This window comes from Bombus flavifrons, chromosome 2 (assembly GCF_040668555.2).
Source record: "Bombus flavifrons isolate JBK064 chromosome 2, iyBomFlav1_principal, whole genome shotgun sequence".
Lineage (NCBI taxonomy): Eukaryota > Metazoa > Arthropoda > Insecta > Hymenoptera > Apidae > Bombus > Bombus flavifrons.
In genome coordinates this window covers 11,757,907-11,780,462 of record NC_138443.1, presented here as the reverse complement: position 1 = coordinate 11,780,462, position 22,556 = coordinate 11,757,907, and the positions used below count along the sequence as shown (strand labels likewise).

Genomic DNA, 22,556 nt, shown 5'->3' with positions numbered 1-22,556 from the left:
CATGCTGGTAATGTTCAAGAGGCTTATAAGTGGTTAGACGAAGCGCAAGGGTTAGACACAGCAGATCGATATATTAATTCTAAATGTGCCAAGTATATGTTGCGTGCAAATCTCATCAAAGAAGCGGAAGAAACGTGTGGCAAGTTTACTAGGGAAGGGGTTTTAGCCATGGAGAATCTAAATGAAATGCAATGTATGTGGATTCAGACAGAAGCAGCTAACGCTTACAAACGCCTTGGAAAGTACGGGGAGGCATTAAAGAAATGTCACGAAGTTGACAGGGTAGGTTTTAACATCCTATATTTGCAAGTAATAATTTATTATTAGCCGCTCTCAAACGATTTCTATCAATTATAGCACTTTTCTGAAATCATAGAGGATCAATTCGACTTTCATACCTACTGTATGAGAAAGATGACCTTGAGGTCTTACGTGGGTCTTCTAAGGTTAGAAGACGTGCTACGAGCTCATCCATTTTATTTTAAAGCAGCAAAATGTGCAATGGAGGTTTATTTACGACTACACGATGAACCATTGCCCGATCCGACACAGACACAAGAAATCGACACCGGTAAGTCTACATTCCTTGCATCGTTTATTTTTATCAATCAGCTACTAACTATCGCCGAGTTGTTCATATTTACTACATATTCGTGAACAATGATTAAGGGTATAGTGCTCATGTGGTTTTACTTATTTTTGCCATGGCTTCTAAGGAAGGGCTCATGAAGTTGTGCTTGGAATTTTGTAGATTTAAATATGTATTTATTTTTATGCAACTTTAAACGATCGATTTCTTAAAAATCATTTGTCATTACATTGGAAGTCACGTATTGTTTAAAAAAGATACTTTACAACCTAGTTTAATCCTACAATAATAATACCATCCATTAAGAACGTCACTTATATTCATCGCATATATATTTACAATAAATTTTTCGAATAATACAAAATTCGTAGAGTATCATACAAAAATTAACATAAAATAATACCGATATTATAATCGAGTGTGAGCACCATATTTGTGATTTTTCTAGTAATATGTCATGCTTTTATCACTATTTTGCTTACAAGGAAGGAAACTTTGTCTTTCTAAGCAATGTTTATTCCATGCATGTTCGAATATAATATATTTCGTGTAACACGGTTTATGAAAAATGCACTCGGAGCTCTATAATTGAATCTCTACATCGTCAATCATAACTATATGTACACGGTATGCGTTTACTATCGATCATTAATCACAGACAACGCGCGAGTACATGACGGTCATTCAAAGTACTCGCGCATACCTATCGTCGCATACAAGCGGCGTTACACACAATATCGCATCTGTATCAATCTAAAGCAGGGTTGCGGAGAAGGGGAGAAGTTAGGTCACATAAATTAAGCATTTTATATAGCGTAACTGAGGCGTCGATAACCATCTAACTTAATTGTACATTACGCATACAAGATATATCCGTATATATATTTACACATAGAATAAATATCCTAATAACGGTACACAACGTTCTGACGTTGATTTCCGCGTCGCGTTCCATATGACACGCATTTCCATCGTGCGTCCCCGATGATTGGTATGGCATTGTGCGGCTGCCTCGTCGCGTACACGTATCACACGTTGTCTGGCCTCCGTCGACGTCTTAGCAGCCTCGTTCCTCTCGACTTTGAGTAGAGGTGACCGGCGTTCTGCTCCGGCCTCTGCGTGATCGCCTGCGGCGTTAGGAAGTAAAAGTGACCCCCATCGCCTGGCAATCTGTACGCGAAATAGGCCTTTGGCTTCTCCGGCTGGTTCGCTTGCACTGGAATCGGGTCGATGAATTCGGCGTCTGGATTTATGGTAGGTCGTGGGTGACGGTAGTTCACTTTGATATCGTCTTCCAACGATATGGGTAGCTGGGGATACGTGTCGTCTAGCTCTTCCGGAGATTCTACGACCGGTACGTAGTTGGTGGGTGGGCCGTTTCTTGGACTCACGAGTGGCTGCGATGGATAAGCGCGGATCGCTGCCAAGGGCTGGTCATCCCTGTTGGGTATTCTATAATTGGGTGGCTGTTGTTGGTTTGGATCGACCACCGTGATGAATTCACTGTCGGGATTAATAGGAGGCAGAGGTCGCCTGTAGTTGACAAGAATGTCGTCTTTGAGGGAGTATGGTCTCTGAGACTGGTCTCCGTAATGCACTTTAACCTTAGGTGTCTTATACACAGGCGATTCGGGGGTGTCGTAATTCTCCACATAGGTATTCACGTAATCCGGTCTTTCGGTAATACTGTTCGTCTTGGAGTACATGGGAGTCGTGCTCGGTATACCCTTATGCGGTATCTTCTTGCCAAAGATGGTGAAATACTCCTTGGTGACATCATCCAGGAACTTCTCGTCCTGTTGAGTATAATAAGCATGTTGAGGATTGTCTGTGGTACTTATCGCTGAATGCGCTGTCGTTGAAGGATAGATCGGCTGTTGATTCTTATACGGTTGCGGCCTGACTCTCTTCTGAGGCACTGATTCATTCTCATAATCGTATCGATGATTGCTATACCTTCCATTGACTTTAACGTTCTGATACTCGTTGAATGCGTTAGTTTGCTCTTGCTCGTACTGCTGCCTTTGATTTCCATGCTTCGAGTAGTCCGCTGCTTCGAAACTGTACTGATAAATCGGCTTTGATTTCGCCTCTTGCCTGTAATAAGCCTGTGGCTTTGAGGTGGTGTAATAGGGCTGCACAGAGACGGCTGGACGAGCAGATATGGCTTGATAGTAAAGAGGCGCGTGATCAAGTAACATTCGTTGACCCTGAGTTCTCGTCGAGCCGCTCTCGTACTTCGGTGAGCTTTGCGTGACTGTCGTGTCACTGTAGCGAATGGGCGCGGAATTTTTCACCGGAGAGCCGATAAACTTGATACTGTAGTCCTTCGATGTTTCTCGCGACGGAATTGCCTCCACGTTGTAATACTGCTTTTTCTTTTCCTCGGCTCGTGGTTGCGTCACGGTTTCGTAAAAAGGCGATTCGGTGGTAGTCTTGTAATAAATCGAATTTGGAGTAGTATGAAAAGGTGGTTCGTGAGATTCTTCGTAAAAGTAGTAAGAAGCCTGGCTGGGCGATCGTTCCGGGTTGCTAGTGGTAATAATACTCTTTATCGAGGCCGGCGTTACTTCCACAGGTCTTTCCAAGGTGGACTGCGTGGACGTGTAGTACGTCACTATCGGAATCGTTTTACTGGTTACTAGACGCGACCACGCTTCATTCTTCTCCTGTATATTCTCTTGATTGGTTACGTGATTTTGTGCTAACGAACCGATGTTGTAGAATTCTGGGTTATCAAGCGTGGTCGATTTATCCGGCGTCGATGTCGTAATTTCTATATAAGGGACTGTCCTTACGTTGGGCTTGGTGGTGAAATTTTTATCCGTAAAATTTTTATACCTTGTTCGACCGTACGTCTTTGTAACACCCGACATACCAATGGACGTCCTGGATTTTATGGTTTGCGTTGGGTTTGGCACTGTAGTGGAACTCTTGTATTGCTTCGTAGTTAATTTCCTAGGTGGTAGATAGGTAGGCCTGGGTCTTGGTACGGGAGTAGTTTCTGGTCGCTTCGTGTACTTCTTCGTCGTGGTCTTCTTGTCCTCGAGAGCAGAGAAGAAGTCCGGCGGTGGTGGGAGTATAATTCCTGGAACCAGAGGACCCGGTGGCACAGCTGTCGTATTATCTTGCTGATATTGAAAACTGTATGGCGGTGGATAGTAAATAGACTGATCTTCTTCGTCATACTCCGACTGATTATTCGGCGGTGGCACGAATACTGCACCAGGTGGAATTGCGTGATAGAAGGGTGGAAAACTGCCAGGTGGTACGGTATCTGTCTTATCGTCCTTACTCTTTATGCTTGAATTTTCTTCCTCCGAAGATGCGTTCTTTGAATTCATATCGGACATTACGATAGTCCCATTGGCTATAACAGCGAAGAGTGGACCATCCTCCGATAGTAATCCCTTGGTAAATAAAGGATCCTTTCTGTAGTCAACGGTGGCATTGGCGATCTCCTTGGTGCCATTCGGCCCGATAATCTGTATCGGGCCGCCCTCTGTGAGTTGAATGGGAAAGGGCGGCGGTACCTTTGGCTTGGATGGTATCTTGACCTGTCTCCTGGGTGCTTTGTAATTGTCGATCGGTGGCCAGGTCGGCGTGCTATCTCCGTTGGCTTGCGGCGTCTCATGGCCAGGAAATTTCCCTCCTCTCAATACTAATACGTGATTCTCAGCCAACCAAATTTCGTCCTCATCGAGACCACCCAAATTGTCGATCGTGTCCTTTGGTACTTCCGGATTGCCTAAGTAACTGATTATTCCTGGTCGTTTAGGTTGACTTCCGTAGATTTCGTTCTGTATCAGACCGTATTTCCCTTCTTTCACTTGTTGAGAGAGAGTTTTCTTCTCGTCATCCTCGTCTTTACGATTAGCCTTCGTCTCCCTCCCGTTTCCAGCAGACGATAAGAGGATACCGTCATCCCAGAACGTTTCTTGCTTCGCATCCGCTCGCAAGTGGCCTCCAATCAGTTTGTGCGACACTTTCCTTCCGGCTTCCGTAGTTATCTCGTTGTCTCTGCTGGTCGATGACTTGAAACTACGGCCGGCTGGTGTGTGCGTCCTGTCAGCTCCATGACTAGGTTCGTCCGCACCGACATTCCGTCTCTCCCTGCTCGATGATGATGTCACGATTGACAAGCAGGTCGCTAACACTGCTACCAGGAGGAGCTTTCGCATATGAAGTCTTCTCGGCATCATCTGCAACGGAAATTAAGCAACTCTTTACGTTTCGTTCAGTATGATGTAAATGGTATTCATTATTTTTACTTTAATATCTATGAAACAGTATCTTCGGTATCTTAATATCTAAATGTTTTCATTTGGCATATTCATATAGCATCGGTATCTTTTTTTCGTAGGATTTATATTTTATTGCATAAATACGATATATGTATGTCTTCCAAGAAAAATCAAAGCGACTGTTTTGGTGTGAATTACTTAATGAGGTTTGACTTCGATCACGTGAATTATATTCACAGTCGCGATGTATATCGTACGGTAATTTTGATAATACCGTTCAATCTTGTAATCACGTCATGTGTCTTTTAGAGCAGTTCGAGTTGTTCGTCGTAAGGCATACGGTGACTGCCACCTGGCGCAACGAAAGTATAAGTTTATTCTGTGGAGGTGTTTCCGTTCCACGGGAGTAACTTTGCTTTCCCCATTGAAACGGCAACATTTTCTCAACTATTGCATGGAAATAATAATTCCTGTTATTAGAAACTGATATTAAAATACGCGGGAGATTCTTCGGACTGAATGACGAGCTTGAACGAGAATCTACATGTACGAACTTTCGATTTTACATTATACTTCTCCTATACAGTTCCACGAAATCAGTAAAATGGTGTAAATTTCGTAAATTTAAAGAAGAAGCAACTTTCCCCTAGGATCATCGATAGAATTTCTGAAGAAGAGTTCGATGAAATTAGGAAGATAATATTCTTAGAATCGTGACTAGGATCTCAGTGGAAGAATCGACATTTCTTCCTATCGTTAATGGAATCTGCCCGTTAATTTTCACTTTTCTATTTTCTAAATGTATTTCGATAAAATCAGCAGAATGGAACGCGAGAAATTGAGTAAAGGTTCCCTCATCGAACAGTTACTAAATTTCCGAGGAACGTTGAGACCGCACGGTTGAAATTGGCGAATTCGTCAGGCCCATTTACGTGAATTGCAATAATATGGGAATGTGGGACCGGAGGGGACCACGCCTTTCCCTCGTGAACAGTCGGTGAGCGGTCGACAAACATTCACGGGTCACTGGAGTACCAGCGCTCGTAATCACTTGCAACCGAATAACAAAACTAAGCTCACGTTTCTGCATTCGCCTAGCGCACGTTGCATTAGCCACGGCCAACGTCAGAGTCGTCGATATCGCGGAAGTAACTTTGTCGTACCGAGTTTCCGACAAGAAACTGAATTTACTGCTTTTTATTTTTATCCGTATCCCTGCGGATCTTTGAATGCGTTCGCGGTAAGGAAAGTCGAAGGATGTTTGAAACGAAGTTAATTGAGCTTTGTGATTTATTGCCATCGGTAAAAAGGATAATGAAGCTGCAGTTTTTGTTCTTATTACGATGAATGATAATGGTAATGTTGGCAATTAGCTGTTTACGGTCTTTTGTAAATGGAATGACGACGATAGTCCTTGAATGAGGTATTGGGAGAGTAATTGATGGCTTGGACATTGTTTGAGGGACGAGTTAGAGAGAAGTTAGTGAGTGTTGAAGAATTTCGCAATTGGAAAATATTAATATGGTTGAACATCGACGAAAATAATTTATCTTTTCAGACTGATCCAAGGGAGGAAAAAAGACACTTGGTTTTAAGAAAATCCTCAAGGCTGTTAAAAAACGTTTGATATCAAAAAACTTGCCTTATAAAAAATATTTATAAAACGTGTTGAAAAGACACTAGTCTGTTAGAAAATATTGAAAAAATACCACCGTCGGTTCAAGATTTCACTGTTCTCCGCGAGACTATTGTATCGGAAACGTCTTTTTAAACTATCAAATACACTGATAGCATGTTGCGGGGACTAAAAGAGTACCTTTCTCTCGGTTTCCGGAGCGGTCGCGAATCTGGACGATAATCGTTCAGCAGGACGTCGTGAATGGTGTGTAATCGAGTTGCCACACGCAATAATGCGCTTCTTCCGAGGGGAACGTAGGTTTTTCAAACGAAGAACGAGCACACACGCACACGCGATGATACTTTACCACGAGTGCCAGCGATTTCTCTCGGCGAGCGGCTTTTTAATCGAAACGGAACGAAAACGTGACGGAATCGAGGAATTCCTCCGCATGGAAATCGGCTTTGTTTAATTCCGTCTCTGTCTTTAAATCATCTTCTTCGGGAAGCTATTTGACGCTTGAACAGATAACGATTAATCTAATCCGCATGCCGACGATTGCTCGCTTAACGCGTCCCGATCGAGAGCTAACCATCGCGTGTATTTTGCTTTCTCCACCTCGGAAGCAATGACTTTGAGATCGGCTGTCCGGCACGAATGCAGCAGTCCGCTAATTTAAAACGCATTTGCTGTTCTCGCGTCAGCTGTTCGCTTTCCTCGCGACCGCAAGACCTGCTTCTACCACGAGGAAGACTCCTGTCGCCAGAACGCGTCTTCCGAAGGTCAGTCACGTCCCTGGAGACGCGATCGTCTAACTTTTCCTTGGGAAACACTTTCAAACGTCTCACCAACTAATACACGACCACTGACAATATTCGTTTCACTCTCCTTTGAGAAAAAAAAGCACGAACGAAGACGTACGTCTGAACCATCTAACGCATTCACGGTATTCTATGTGTAAAAGTCGAGTAAAACGTTTTCTAATCCTTCTGTCGAGCGCTCTGATGTGTTGTCCCGGTTCATAGACACTTTAGCAGGACAAACATCGATCAGAAAATCAATGGAACGTGCGACAAGAAGGCGAAGCTGGCGAACAACCGCTCGCGCCGGCATGGTACACGTGACTGGCCGGTTTTCATCACCTTTCCCGGTGCACTGGTTCGCTCAAGGACGTTTGTTCCGAAAGGTGGAGCCATTTCCAAGCGATACGTCTAGCTGGAAAGGAGGAAGTCGTTGCCAGTTAAGATTCGTACGGTTCACGCGATCGCGATCGCCGCCTCTTTGCTGGATGGCGATACCGTCTTGTTCGTCGAACGTTCGCCTCGATCGGGCGCCAGGTAGCATGAATCCACTTGGCTCAGATCGCTATACGAAAAACGATTTCGAAACGTAGGCTTTCACTTTCGTGCACCACGCATTGTCAGCCTTTTTACTCGATAAGGGATTTAAATGACGCAAATCGGGCTACAGGATCAAGCTTTCTTTAGTTCAGGCAACGATGTCTCCGATCGTAGATAAGGCACTCTGATAGTTTCATTCTGATAGATTTACTTAATGTTCTGATTTTTAAATCAGTTTCAATCGAAATGCAAGATGCTTTGTTAAGTGTTTCTTGGAACGTTTTAATCGATGCACGCGGTTTTCACCTTTCAGCGAATTGGACTAAGGAACGTTTTAATACAGTTGTGGCATTAACGAGAAGGGGTTAATTCGTTGTAAGCAAATCTGATTACTTAATTGAATTCTAAATTAATTTCCTACAGTCTTGAGAAATTGCCAGTGGCCGCGTGGACGCGGTTCGTTGATATTAATAATTCACTACCTTCGAATAAAATGAGATTCTAAGAACAGAGCGATGAGTTTAATTTCTTGATAGTTTTGCATAGGTCTTTTACATTCTTCTTATGCAATAGATTCGTTCTTAGGAATTTACTTCTCATCTAATTTAATCAGGAATTTCCAGCTGAATTCAAAACACGCTGCTCTGCAAGAACAATGCGCAAAATTTAGATTCTTCTCGACTTTAATAATAAATCATAGATTAAACGTGAAGGCTAACTTACTCATATTTTATCTGGAATTCGGCAACAGGTTAAGCGCAACGTATGCGAAATTTCAAACAAATAATTAGCATAACCGCGCAGATACAACATTTCAAATTCACCGTAGAGGTGATTTTAATTTTATCCTACTAGTCACGAACTGAAAGCCCTTCGAGACAGAAAGAAAGAGCTTCGTTTCTCCCGGTGCTCCATTTCTCGGTGTTCGCGAAGGGCCGACCGATTTGACGAATTATCGTAAAACTGACGAACGTCGTACGCCGGGCGGTTCTGCGCGTTCCGCAACGCGGATTGTCGATTTTTCGCGACGTGATGTAAGAAGAACGATCTCTGTGGCGTGGTAAGTGCGGTTACGCTATCGTTGCGACCGAACCTGCCGTAATATCGTTTCTCGAAGCCAGATTTTCTAGTCCTGCCACTGTGCAATTCTTGATCCGAACGATTTCGTTTCGAATAGCTCGAGGAAAGTCGCGTACTCGGCTAGTAGTAAAGTCACGTTTGTAATTCAGTGTCTAGAGTAACTATAGTATATCATAGTCTTTGTAGATGTAAATAGGTATGGGAATGAATAGCCGAATGTACGTAGTTAATTTTTTTAGTTTGTTTCAATTCTGCGCAGTACTGCAGCACATTTGAAACGATACTGTTATCACAATATTTAGATTGTTAACACATTATTTCCCATTGTGTATGGGAGCCAGTTCGCGTATAAAACAGCGTATTTATTGAAAATGTTTGGGAAAACTGGGAAATGTAACTCAAATGCACGATGTGTTAATCATTTCGATACGATCACTGACTTTACTCGACAGTCACCGGATGCTTACGTACTGTCGTGCATTGACTTCGGTGTTATGGCGATTCACGTAAATTCTTGATAAGATATTCATATAACTTCCTTGGTAGCTTCGATATAACATTCGACGAAGTATAGCGACAACGTCATTATATTTGGAAATGAACCTTGATACGAAAAAATTATACGTGTCCGACTTAAGTTTCCAATTTGACCTCATTGAAAATTATGCCGTTAGTTCGATGACACTCTATAGAAGTCTTACAGTCAGAAAAATATAAATTTATGAAATTTGATAGGTTCACACTATCGATCTCGTTTTTGGTCGCGGTTTGACGGCGCGCGCGAGCACGTGGCCTTGAATGCAGGTCATCAAAAGCGTGTGCAACGATATGGCATTGAATCGCGGTGAGGGAACGACGCAGCGGCGGTTCGTCAGAGGCGGTGAAAGGCTGTGTGCGGTTCAGAAGCCGATTCCAACAGCGATTTATCCATCAAATATCGTTCGATTGAAACCTCGGAAACGCCATGAGGAGTGAGAAGCCGAGGAACAGAGAAAGAAAGAGTCATACCGAGGCAACACGTTGCATAGCTCGTGTGACGAGCGCGCGTGCCTCGCGTAAGGCTCCCGCGCGCGCGTTATCCAATTCGATTTACGCTTTCAGCTACTTTCCTTTTTGTTTCGCGTCGTGCTCGCTGAGCAGCATTAATTCCTTAACGCCGTGCTAACACCTGCGAGCAACTTTCGGTGCGTCGCTCGTTTAACTATGCTTCCTGTTATGACAGAATGACTTTACCCTCCTTCGTCCACTTTATCACGGAATTAAGCTTGTTAAGTTATAGTTATCCTGTACGAGTATTTTGAAGAATTGTTACTCTGATGAATATTTTAGAGCAATCAAACGCGAAGAACACAGAAAAGATAGGATAAAAGTCTATTCTTTCTGATATTCTGCCTATTATGTTACTTGGTGATTAAAAATATTTCGATATGAGATAAATAAAAAAGTAAATAACCTGATGATGGTAGATCTAAGTTTCGTTTTTTTATCGTTGTTTCTCAGTGTAAATAATTGAAACTGAAATTAGAGTTTAAGCTAAATTTGGCCACAGACGTAACTTGCTTTTATCGAATCGGAACTACATAATGGTTACAACATGTGCGATTCAATGTTACGTCAACTATTAACATATTACTTATCTATGGTTTCTAAGTCATTGACCCATAAATATATTGTCTGTTACATTGCACTGTCGCACTGATCAAGAACCAGTCTATCACGCCATAAGACAAGATTTGTGATTTCTTTCATCATCTACCTGTCGATTCTTTTTATGTCATAATTTCTTGACAATCTCACGCCTTTGACATAGAACGTGTTCTCTTTTCTTGCACCAAAGGAACAAAGGTTGTTTTCTTCATTTTGCGATTTTGTTTAGAATTTATTCTCGTTTGGTTTATTTTCATGCTTTTTGTTCTCAAAGCGTACAATTCACGTATTTTACGATGTACGTTGGACGGAAAGCTTTTCATAATTTTCTTTTTCAACATCGACGTTCGAAGAAATAGGATAACTGTGGGAAATTTCGCAAATTTCCAAATTTTCACACTATTCGCGTTATTTGCGACTTTGCATTTATGTAACGGAACGGTGAAAGCTGAATCCAGCGTCGACTTTGACTTATTTTTGTCACGATGTTTAGCAGTAAAGTGGAGTATCTGTCTCTCAAATGGAGGAATCTAATTTTAGAAAAGAAAAGGGCTTTTTGCGGAAAAAGTGTTGCAGATAAGTTCGAATTTTTTTTTAAAGATATTTCGATAATTGCGTAATATCTATTTAATTTAAATAATTATCAGGTTTTTGTTTCATGATTTTAGTTTCTTGTAAAAATTGAAAACCCTCCGTGTAAACCGACGTCATTCGCCTTTCGAAATATTTATAGACGTCTCGAAGAATTCCAGATATTTGGCTAATGAGTTTGTATCGCGTATGTATTAAAATTTCTGGAATTAATTACTCGGAAAGAATGTGAACAATTTCAAAAATATTGGTCTGCGCGTACACACGTCGAATCTTCTTCCAAGTTCGATTAATATTCTGCGAAATTACAAATTCAAACCTCCATTCATTTTCTGAAACTTTTTTATGCAAGTTCTGCATCTTTTCTTAATGCTCTTTTCCAAATGCTTAATGCTCAGAGTTCCTTTTCGTTTCGAACTCTATCATTTGACCCCAAGTCGGTCGTCGCTTTGTTTCGAAATTTTCTTATTATGTAGTCCCTCGAAAAGTTTACTATCCTTACACGTCAAGTTGCTTTATCTTCAACTCGAGCGGCCAGCTGGCATAGTGCCTCGTTAATTCGCCTTCGCGCGATCTAGACGATCAGTGATTCAAGAACTTATTCGAGGTTGATTTTCGCTTCGAAGTTATCGATGATGAGGTTGCCGGCTGAGACTAACAGAGACGAGTATCTGCGACCGTAGTTGTACACCTTGGCATTGACCGGCTTGCACTGCAAGGCAACTCGCTTGCATAATATGCTCGTCTCGTTCATCCCGCGGCTCTACTGGATTATTCTCTTCTCTCCTCGGCACCCGTGGCTCCTTTAACGGTAGTGTGTATTGCACGCGAGAACGCGATGTATCTGCCGCATCTGCGTTTCGATGAACACAGCTATTCGGATATAATGTGTACGTGACTCATCATGTATAGCATTCTGTTGTTTAGGACTGTAGATTCTGACGAACAGGATTTGCTCGAGGCGCTATTACGGTTGTAAAAAAACAATCAATTTCGATGATTTTTTTGTCGTCGAATATCTTCTATTCTATTGATTGTAAAATATGAAATATGGAAATTAGACGACGTTTATTTCAACACTATCATAGCTTTAATTTATGAATCATTATTTTATATCACAAAATATCTTTAATTTTTTCACATAAACGCTGCAGGATATTTATAAGGAAAGAATTGATTTACCCCTTTTTTTTCATTTTTCTTCCATAATTACGATGTTTGCATTTTAATGGAGCTTTAATAATATGCCGAATCTTTAATTTACATTCCGCAATTTGTCGTCAGAGAGAAGAGAAATGTTTATGAGCGATTTTCTCCATAATACGATTAACCAAAAGGGAGAAATGTCGTTTTTATTAAAGATATTCCGACGCGCATTATACGGAGGCTTATCAGAATGCATATAGCGTATGTGACCAATACCGGTTTACGTTTTTGTTGCGACTGTAAAAGCTGTAGGTACCGGTCAGACAAGGTTAACGGCCCAATTTTTCCATCGCGCGAACATCGTCATTTTTCGTTTTCATTTTTATCCCCCTTTTTGGATTTATTACTGCAAACAAATGACGAAATTTTTCACGGCGCAAGGATATGCAGATTTCTCCTGCTTTGAATTATTCCTGCGATACCTGTTCCGATCGTCGATAGGAACGGTGTATTGTTCCAAGTAATTTAAGGAAAGCATTCATACTTTGAAAATTGCTCGCGCCATCACGCAGCTATATTTATTCTCCAACTTTTTATCGATACGAAAGAAACGAAATAATAATTTGCACATTGTCAATGTCCATTGACATCAAAGCGTCGATTGTAACGTAAAGGGTTAAATTATTTTTAACGTGACTTGGCTTGAGAATAATTTTCGCGCGAATCTCTGCTACTGACAATGAGCCAAGCAATGACAAACCATGGACCTCTGTGGCAGTAATTCGTACGATAAACACAGCTTCGCTAATTTCATCAGCACGTACATGAACAATTTTGCTCTTCGTTCGCTCACCTGTTCGCCTTCGAAATAAACGCAGAGACCGCGAATCGGTACCGTATTTCGAGAAAATAGTCGACTCTGGTGTATGACCTTTCGTCACGTATGAGGTAGATGTCCCGGTTAAAGCGTCCGTTTTAGGCAAAAATCGATCCCAAGGCCTGTTATATCCACCAATTAGCCGTTAGTTTCCAATTAGTCACCGATTAGTCGGACTTTCAGTGATTTTTAACATTTAATAAACCTCGTTTCGACCAAGGTCTTTATGCTGCGTAAGTTGAAACGTCCTGTCAATGAGCGTTATAATTCAACTGGTTACGGCTGGAAAACGCAATTATTCGTCACCTGGCCTGTTAACAAGTGCGCGGTGCCTAGCGATATATTTTATACGATCCGACCATAACGTTGCCCATCGTAACAAACCTCTTGACCCAATAAAACAACGCGATAAACCTTGCAAAATTTGCTTACGTAATTTCGATATCTTCTTCATCTTCTTTCGCTTACATAAGTTTTATGGTTGTCGTATAATAATTTGAAATAAATTTTTTAAATGCTTCTTCCCATAGCTTTGCTCTATCGTTATACGCAGTTCATGATATTTGACTATTCAAGAATTTGATAATAATACAAACGATTAGTAATATCTTTTAGTCATTAATTTCTCACTAACTTATAAATTTTAATAACGTTTTTCTATGAATCACAGCCAGATGACGGCGGCTGAGAATCGTTTCTCTGTGATGTGTTCGATCTGTGTTCCGTTTTGCGCGCATTCCCACGTTTCCTCTCGACCCTGTCGAGCTTGTCGTCATATCACGCCTGCGACTCTGATAGCCGCAATTAGGGACCAAGAGGGAAAGCGCGCGACGAAGGTTACGCCAAGGTTCGTGTCACATATTTTTACTCGTTGCGTCCCTCTTTTCGTTCCTCGTGCTCTCGTACTCCAGATCGCAAGAATTTATCGTCGACTCGATGCGCTCGTGGTCATTAGCTCCGCAATTTATTACCCAGTCGACTTTTATTCTAGGCATTTTTATCAGATAACAGAGTTCCCGCTCGAGTAAAACGCAACACGTAGTTTCTTCGAAGTACAGGCTCATTTTATCAAAGCTGTCGCAGTCAAAGTTGACGTTAATAGAATTGTTTCGAGGTAATTCATCGAAGGGCTTGCTCGCGTTTGTTCCATCCCAGAAAAGCAAAAGAATTTCATCTTTAACGTCTTTAACGTCAATTATTATCAATAGAATGTTCATCGTATTATACAATCGCCATGGATGTATCTGGAATTTTACCCGAAAGGGCTGTATCCGATTAAACACTAAATCGATTTCTCAGTCTAACTTTGAATTCGTTGGGAGACACGTTTCCATCTTATTCCCCGTGATAAACCGTTTAAATCGTGAAACACAATTTACTAAACGCTTTGTCGCTTTCTCTCTGCGGATAGCATTTTTCTTTTACTCGACAGAAAGGGAAATTACGCAAGTTTGATAAATAGTTGCGGTTCCGGTGCTCCGATCAACGATTCTATTTCATGACGCGTGCACGAGTCTGTCGATCGTCGAACGTAAATAACACATTTCTTGATCCGGTGGTCTCGGTCTAAATGCGATAACTCGGAGGAACACTCGAAGGAAATTAGATTCCTAGATCGTAATTTGCTCCGCCCCTGTCTAGCGCGAGGCGATCTTAGACCTGCTGAAGAAACAAGGACGCGTTGCTCAACCGATGTTGCTGGAGTTCACGATGCTAATAATCGCGAAACGAGCACGATCGTTTGTCACAATTCCATTTAATTGCTGAACGATAGGCGAATGGACATTGGCTGACACGCTTAATTCGAGGGTACCGAGACGAACGAGCTCCCAATTGAATCCGTGCTACGCCCTCTGATCCGCATTTAGCGATGAATATCGTGTTGGTCACCAGAGGCGATCTTCATTGTTCAATTATTTATTATTAATATATTTCGTAAATGGGTTGGTGATAAAAAACAAATTTATTTCGTTTTCGAATTATCTTTTATCCTGGCAAACATTTGGGTATTCTGTATTAGCGAATCTGATCTCTATGTTAATCGCTATTTTATAGCATTCTATGAATTATTTAGGAACTTTTTTTAGAAATACACATACATACACACACAGAGTCGAGAAGTACCTAATCGTTTAGAAATAATTTCGTATTATGTAGCGCGAATTGTAGCAGATCTTGTTTTGAAATTAAATAGCCAATTATTTATTTCTTATAATAGAAACACGATTATAATCCGATAAAAATCTCGTAGAAGGTACATTTACATAAATTCTCTTAATCATTCTTTCAAGCTGAATCTAATCTTGGAGCAAAGTATGCATCCTCCGAATACTTTGTAGCCCAACTTACCATTCATCCATGATCCGCCTACTCGCGGTTATAGCTACGTGGTATATTATGCCTTCACAATCTCTCAATAGGACCATCAATCCTTCGATGTGACAAGAAAACAAGAGCGAGCGATAAAAGTTTTCACACGTACCAAAGTACGATACAATAGCATTGTAAGTACGTGTCAAAAGATACATTTGGAAAACCATCGAGGAAGAGAGGTGTAACGAAAGTTATAGAAAAATTTAATACAAGATATCGCGTTACAAATCGCTAAATGTTCCCATATATCTCTCCGTATTATATCCTCAGTCAATTTTTACGCGATCTAGACACGATTTGTCTGCTAGTCCCTCAAAAATATGTCGCTGGTTTTTGCCTTCGTTTTCGTCGTTGCAGTTATGTCAAAGTGAAAGCTACCGATTAACGGCGAATAGGAAGCACGTCGATCTCCGCTGTGTTAATGACGAATCTACGTTGTAATTAAGCGGACACGTGACGAGGGCCTCACCGCATACGCGGATCGATCTGCCGGAAATCTTAACTTTCGCGGTACGTGGAACTGACCGGATACTGTGGACGTCTAATGCGACGTGACTACGTGAGAATCGTTGCAAGCGGAACGAATCGTTTTCCTTTTCTTCGATTTTCCATAGGTGTCGCTATAGATTTTCATGATGAACGATTTCTTTCTCTAGACTGGTCGACAGTCTTCCGCGTTGGGGGATCGGAGAAACGTTTCCCCCTTCTATGAGTCTGCCCTCTTCCAACGAACAATAATAATCCACATCCCGTCGAGCATAATTCCACGCGTTCGAGCGAACCTGTTTCTCGGAAGTGTCACATTTTCGTTCGTCCGATAAGAAGAAAGGTACTATAAATTCGATCAACCGGTAGTTGGCGATCGGTAGCCACGGTTTGTTATCGCGCGTGTCTAAATGTCACAAGTTGTACGGGAATATTTTCCGTCGTCGATTTGTGAAAGCACCCCGGCCTGTTTGGAATAATATTAGTCACAGCATCGATCATTCATTACACGCGAGTCTCACGATCCGGTTCTCTCTATCGTCCGTCGTTTCTATGCGTCCGGTCATGCCGACAAACCGATCGCCATCGACTTCTTTCCTCCGGCACGATATTTATCCCCCGCTGACTAACAATTATCGTGTACGTCCGTTCGATAAAACGGAGAAAAAAATGTTGTCGATAAATATTCATGCCGGAAAATGCAAGGACTCCGATCTTTTACCTGGCTCGTTGTAGGCTCGCGACACGTGAACCGCTATTCGACGATGATTCACGAGAAGCTATGCCGATCGTGCCCGTTATATAAATTTCCTGAGCAGTATGCAGTCGCAAAGACGCGCCAATTCGAGTACCAGAAGACAGACGCGCGTGTCTTCGTTAGAATTTCTTTATCGTAATTGTCGTAATATCCGAAGTGCACATACTTCGAAACGATATTACGTCGTTCTGATTCTCTCGATCGATACCAAAATGCGCGTCAACGATTCTACGTACTTTTATTACGTTGCTTCACAGAAATCTAAACGTTATAAATCAACGATTAAGACGATCAAAGATAACTTTATTTCACTGAGACCTCACACAGTTGTCGCACGAAGTTGACGATGAATTTGAAAGGAAAAAAGCGGACTCACGATCTTCTTCTAAGCTCCGATCCACTGTTCCAGTATATCTCCCTCGATTCGACGCTACTCAGCGCTCATCTACGCGAACCAGTTACACACGCGATATGATATAGTCTTTCCAACTAATTTCAATCGATTAATTTCAACAAATACGAACGAAACGAATATAATAGAACCGATGTATAGGACTTGTTATCACGGAGATGAGCCCATAACACGGGAAAGCAGCTCGCGGCCGCGCTGTACCACTCACTGTCCTGCTGCACTTGGACGACGATGAAGAAACGAGTAACCTCCCGGCCCGTGTGACCGTAGATCTTTATATCGGTGGATCCTACTGGCCCTGCGCCAGTGTCCCACTCTCCAACGCGCGACACGAGACAACCGGAGGAGGCCCAACGCCGTGCACACCGTGTATATGTGTATATAGTTGTGATACGATCCGCGAATCAGCAAGAGAACGACCGTGTTACTCGCGGCAAAAGGGATACACCAAGTGGATCGTGTGTGTCACGAGGCTCTCCTACGACTGCCGCGCCAGACGCGATCACGTTGTTCCGCTTGCACGCCTCTTCCACCCTTCCTTTTTGCGCCCGATACGCGCCTCTCCCCACGTTCACCACGCTGGAATTGGTCCACGCGGCGGGAATAAACCGCGATCAGAGGAAAATCGCCGCGCTTTCCACCTCCTCATCGCCGATGAGTGATTAGAAATTACTCCTACACCGAGGCAGATTTCGTGGTTTCAGTGTTCCCGATGATTTGGAAGTGGGACCTTCTATGTTGTTGCGAATGGTAATACAGTAACGTAAGGTTATTTGAAGCAGCTTCGATTTTCAATTTTCTACGGAATAATTAAATTTGTTGCAGATATATTAGGAGAGATCATTAGTCTGGAATGTTGTAACGAAGGAAGGAGAAAATATCGCGTAGCTTAGATCCGACAACAGAAGATATAAGAAACGCGGAAATGATTCGCGTAATTCTATATTAGGATTATTTGAGTCAGGGAAGAGGTATGATATAAACAACAAAATAACTTGCAGGAATAAAGTAATATCGAAGTTTCCTCGAAGAAAAGTCGTAGGATATTGTATTACGTCTAGAGGATTCAGCTGGTGCGTTTTATTTTTGAAAGGACATAAGTTTTGAAGAAAAGTTTAAGAATTAGAGTGACGTATCGTTTTGTTTCAGCTTCGCTGACACTTGGCAGGTAGTCTACGGAATTCGTATTTTTACGTGACAGCCACGATATGTGTTAATAATATTCGAGGTTCTCGAGTGTAAACTGTGTTCTTTTTCACCATGTTTCGTCAACATTGTGATTAGGTTTCCTCCAAGCATGTGAACGCGCCGTTACCAAACTAGATCTTCTATTTACAATTGTAGTTATTCTGATCGCTAATGAAGCTAATTCGTGTTAATGGAACGTTAGAAACTGCCTTCGTAAAGAAACCAGGACACATTTGCCAATTTCAGGATCGTCAAATATTAGAATTTAACATTCGTTCTAGTTTTTTATAAATTATGTAAGCCATCCAGAAGCTTTGACTTATAATTGCGTAAAGTGTGAAAACCAGTTTTACAAATATTTAAGTTCGTCATCGAAGATCTCGAATTTAATCCAGTGATTTCATACGGTCACCAGAATGGAAGGCTTTGTTAATGTTCCATGTCGTACGATCTACTGACAAAAGGTACTAATTGATTATAGAAGAGATTCCTTGATCGACGAAGATGAGTAAGCAATCTACCTTTGAAGAATCGGTACATTAACGATATGACTCTTAATCCTCGATTATCAGTGTTGCCAAACACTTTTAATGTTATTCACCCAGGAAATCACGTTCTCAAATTAACTCTTTCACAATCCCTTGATACTCTATGATCGAGCAATATTGTCATACATCGTATCCATCCAATATTTGACAATTTGTCGTGTCTTGATATAATAAATGCTTACGACATTCTCTGTATAGATTTATTCACAATAGCGATGTTAGATCGTAGAGGTTAATCATTAGTAACAATACGACAGAAGTTACTTGGAACAGGATTCTAATCCATTTGAGGCAAGAATTCTCGCGTCGTCGACCAATATTTCCATCAAGTTGTCCAATTAAATAATTTTTTCGTAATACCGCTGATGCAACGCGATACGATCGCTTGTTCGCAGTCGTAAACGGAAACGAGCTTGGGAAAACCTGCTTTTTACCGATCGATTCCGCGGTGACTCTATGAAATAGGTATTCGCAACTGGTCTTCTCGTTCGCGTGGCCGTCGAGACGGCGCGCGAGATTTTTGCTCGCGATTCGCGAGTTCGGAAATAACTCTGTTACGTCGCGAGACGCGTGCTGCGCTCCTTTACGTAAATCCTTACGTGTGTCTCGTTAGGCTCTCGCGTTCCTTCGCCCGTGGCGGGTTAATGTCTCAATCGAGCAGCCACGATCTGCCAAAGGACCACGTCGGGATTCATAAAATCGCCCAACATTCCACAGTGGACGCTTATTAGGCGACCGATCGTGTCACTGCGGTAACGAGCACGGAAACAGACACTTCGGGTTTATCGACAATCGTGCCACTCAGGAATCACCTCGCGTGAATTGTAAGTCGCGCGTCGGTTGCATGTTAATTGACGTGGCCACTGATCTCGGCTAATAACTGTCGCGTGTTTATTCCCCTTTCTTTCGCTTTTTCTTTTTCCTCCGCGTTTTATTGCCAGGCCTTTTTATAGTGCGAACGTGAAAGCACGGTAACGAGACACAGCAAAGTTTGTTGAAGCGTCTCGTACCCTGCAATCGCTGCTTTTGATAATGCCCGAGGTTTCCAGGTCAGCGTGTACTTTTTTGGCATAAAGATTATCAGGAAACTTCTGTCGCGGTGTGTGAAAGATGTTTGTACAAAGTAGACGTACGGAACGAAATAATACTCTACCGTATGTAGTAATCATTCCTATACATGATAACCGAGTAATTCGAGAATGAATGACGGGTTCTTTGCCGGAGCATCAACCAAATATGTCTGACGTGGCAGTCATTATGTTAAAGATTCTCAGGATTGTAAACTCTAAAACTCATAAAAATGTCAAGAAGGGATTGAAAAAATGAATTTTTATTTAGATCGCTAGAAAGGTTAATTTACATTCCGACGAAAACACGCCGATCTTTTTTCAGCACTATCAACACCAAGTGTAAATAATTTCCGTTTACATGTAACTCCTGCAACTTCAGATAAATTGTTTTATAATTAGTGATTAGGAGCGACGTGCTTGCAATTCGCGTGACAGTGCAAATTTTCTTTTTTATGGCACGCGCGCGAGCCTATATCGGCGCGCGAAAGAGCGCGCAAAAATGTTCCGTGATGCCGGTCACGTGCAATAAACACGAACGTGCGCGGAAGTTTGGCCCACTTGTCCAATACGCGTCCACGAAATTTCATCGTCATCTTTGATAAGCATCGGTCATGCCGAATCACGAGTACGATCGATCTATGTATATTATTCCACAAGGTCGGTTCCTTTTTCGTTCGGTCGAATTTCGAGTTTCTCAAATTTATCGTTTCTACATTGTACGGCACGTTTGTATTCTCTTAGGACTCTTTTCCCTAGAAATAAATGATACGAGTAGGAAGAAGAGGAGGAGAAAGTTAAATCTGTTTTTATTACGTTCGTTTAAATAAAAAGTAAATGTGAATAGAAGCGTCGCAGACGTGAACTTGAAGACCAAACGTATCACACAAAATGCGATCTCTGATGATGTTACAAGTGATTTATCCACTTCCGTTCGTCACATTGTGTAAGGACTAGGAATTATCATTAACGACATGGAATTATTTTTTTCCTTCTTATCTTCGTTTGTGTGAAACGCGTTTTAGACCCAAGAACAATTTGAGTTTCTTCATATATATTTGCTTTGTATTTCTTAAATTTATTAATACTTTTCGATCTAACATTCTCCGTCTGTTTGTGACTTATATTTTAAATATCCGCAGGAGGAAAATTTTCGAGAGTATTTAAATCAGTAGACTCTTCTCCGTTTTATTCGTACTTTGTCGTAAATTTGATATAAACCTCGGCGATCCAAGTTTAGAACGTTTTTATCGCAAAATTAACTCTGAGAGATAATTCTTTTGATAAATATTCGGCATTTTTATTTATTTACTTAAAACGAATGCTTTTGGTATTGATAGAAGCCTTTCTTTGAAATCTACCGAGTTTTAATATTAAAGAAGTTTTTTTTGAAACTATTATGTAAAAATCTTCACTAAATAATTTTTACTATCGATATTCCGATATCTAAGATAATTTACCAGAGGTTTAATATTTCCATAGACAATGAAGCACAAATTTTCGGCATGTTTTCGACACAGTTCCAACAATTTCTTGCTCACGAAGATCGTGAAATTTACGATCATAACAAAGTAAGGCATGCTTTTTTTTTATACTGTTTTGACACGTCGCGAGCAAAAACAAAGGAGAAAAAACTCATTCCTCATGCAACGACCAAAAACTGCATCCCAATCAAACAGAACAGACTTTCGATCCTACGCTCGTACATTTGCATTTCTACTCGCCTCGGATAATTCAGTAACACGAGGATTCGCATTCCCCAATGCCTTATTTAGTATATCCCCGTGCATCGTCCCCAAATAGGATCGAACCAGTCGAGTTTCTGCAGCAATCGATCTATCCAAAATTCCAAGCTCCGCTTGTCAAAACCGCTGCATCATTATCGATCTTAGGATTCGATCTCGCTGACCATATTTGGTGGAACGCACGCGGCTCCTCTCGATGATCCATCAATTCCTCTCGTGTCGTCACGTCCTGTATGCAATCTTCTATGCCGACGTCGATGACATAGTATTCTCGGTCTCTGACGGCATCGTCGAGCCGCGGATTATGACGAACGATCGAGTGACGCACATCCTGAAACAGTAGCTAGCCAGACTGCAACGGTCAGGAGGTTATTTTTAAGACTTGATCGTTCATTCACGTTTTTCCCAGGAACCTCTTGAGTCAGCACACACGAAACTAAGGACGTTCCGAAGTCGGTTCGATCCCCGCGAGAAGATCGCCGGCCGCATGAGGATGCGTGTTTATTTCGAAGCGGTGTGTCTAGCGTGCGTGAGTCATCGGAAGAGATTCTTGGTATCAAGGTTGCCGATGGTCGTGACCTTCCTCGGCCATGCCGCCGTTACCGATATTCTGGCGCCATGCTGTGCCACCCGAAATATTTCCCAAAAATTTTTTCGTGGTAGAGATAGTATCAAAGATGAACATAGTGGTTGGGAAGGTCGTGGTTTGGAATTTTTGCGATGATCGAGAGAGAACAGACGATACGTTTATTCGGTTGTCAGATTTTTGATAACGTTTATTCGGGACGCCATTAATACAGTCTGCATTAAGGATAGCTATTGCGTTAACACGACCTTTCATTTTCAAT

General features: G+C 41.7%; 2 protein-coding genes and 1 long non-coding RNA gene across 6 annotated transcripts in view; 2 read left to right on the top strand and 1 right to left on the bottom strand.

Moving 5' to 3' along the window:
* Naa15-16 (N-alpha-acetyltransferase 15/16) overlaps positions 1 to 22,556 on the top strand; it is a 45,170-nt gene that overhangs the window by 2,180 nt on the left and 20,434 nt on the right. Inside the window, exons 7-8 of the mRNA XM_069132353.1 lie at positions 1 to 282; positions 358 to 571. Coding sequence (XP_068988454.1) covers positions 1 to 282; positions 358 to 571 — 496 coding nt within the window. The remainder of the gene's footprint in view (positions 283 to 357; positions 572 to 22,556) is intronic.
* LOC138189982 (uncharacterized) lies at positions 1,084 to 17,613 on the bottom strand. Of its 4 annotated transcripts, none has more exons than XM_069132350.1 (2): positions 17,125 to 17,613; positions 1,084 to 4,791 (listed from the first exon to the last, which is right to left on the bottom strand). In XM_069132350.1, the coding sequence occupies exon 2, from the start codon at positions 4,789 to 4,791 to the stop codon at positions 1,618 to 1,620; it is 3,174 nt and encodes a 1,057-aa protein (XP_068988451.1). In that variant the 5' UTR covers positions 17,125 to 17,613; the 3' UTR covers positions 1,084 to 1,617. The 4 variants fall into 4 exon arrangements, with proteins under 4 accessions (XP_068988451.1, XP_068988453.1, XP_068988450.1 ...); XM_069132352.1 differs by lacking the exon at positions 17,125 to 17,613 and adding an exon at positions 17,067 to 17,084; XM_069132349.1 differs by lacking the exon at positions 17,125 to 17,613 and adding an exon at positions 15,482 to 15,667.
* On the top strand, positions 17,790 to 19,627 carry LOC138189985 (uncharacterized). The gene is made up of 3 exons (XR_011176173.1): positions 17,790 to 17,910; positions 17,986 to 18,233; positions 18,310 to 19,627. It is a non-coding gene; the product is annotated as an uncharacterized LOC138189985 (long non-coding RNA).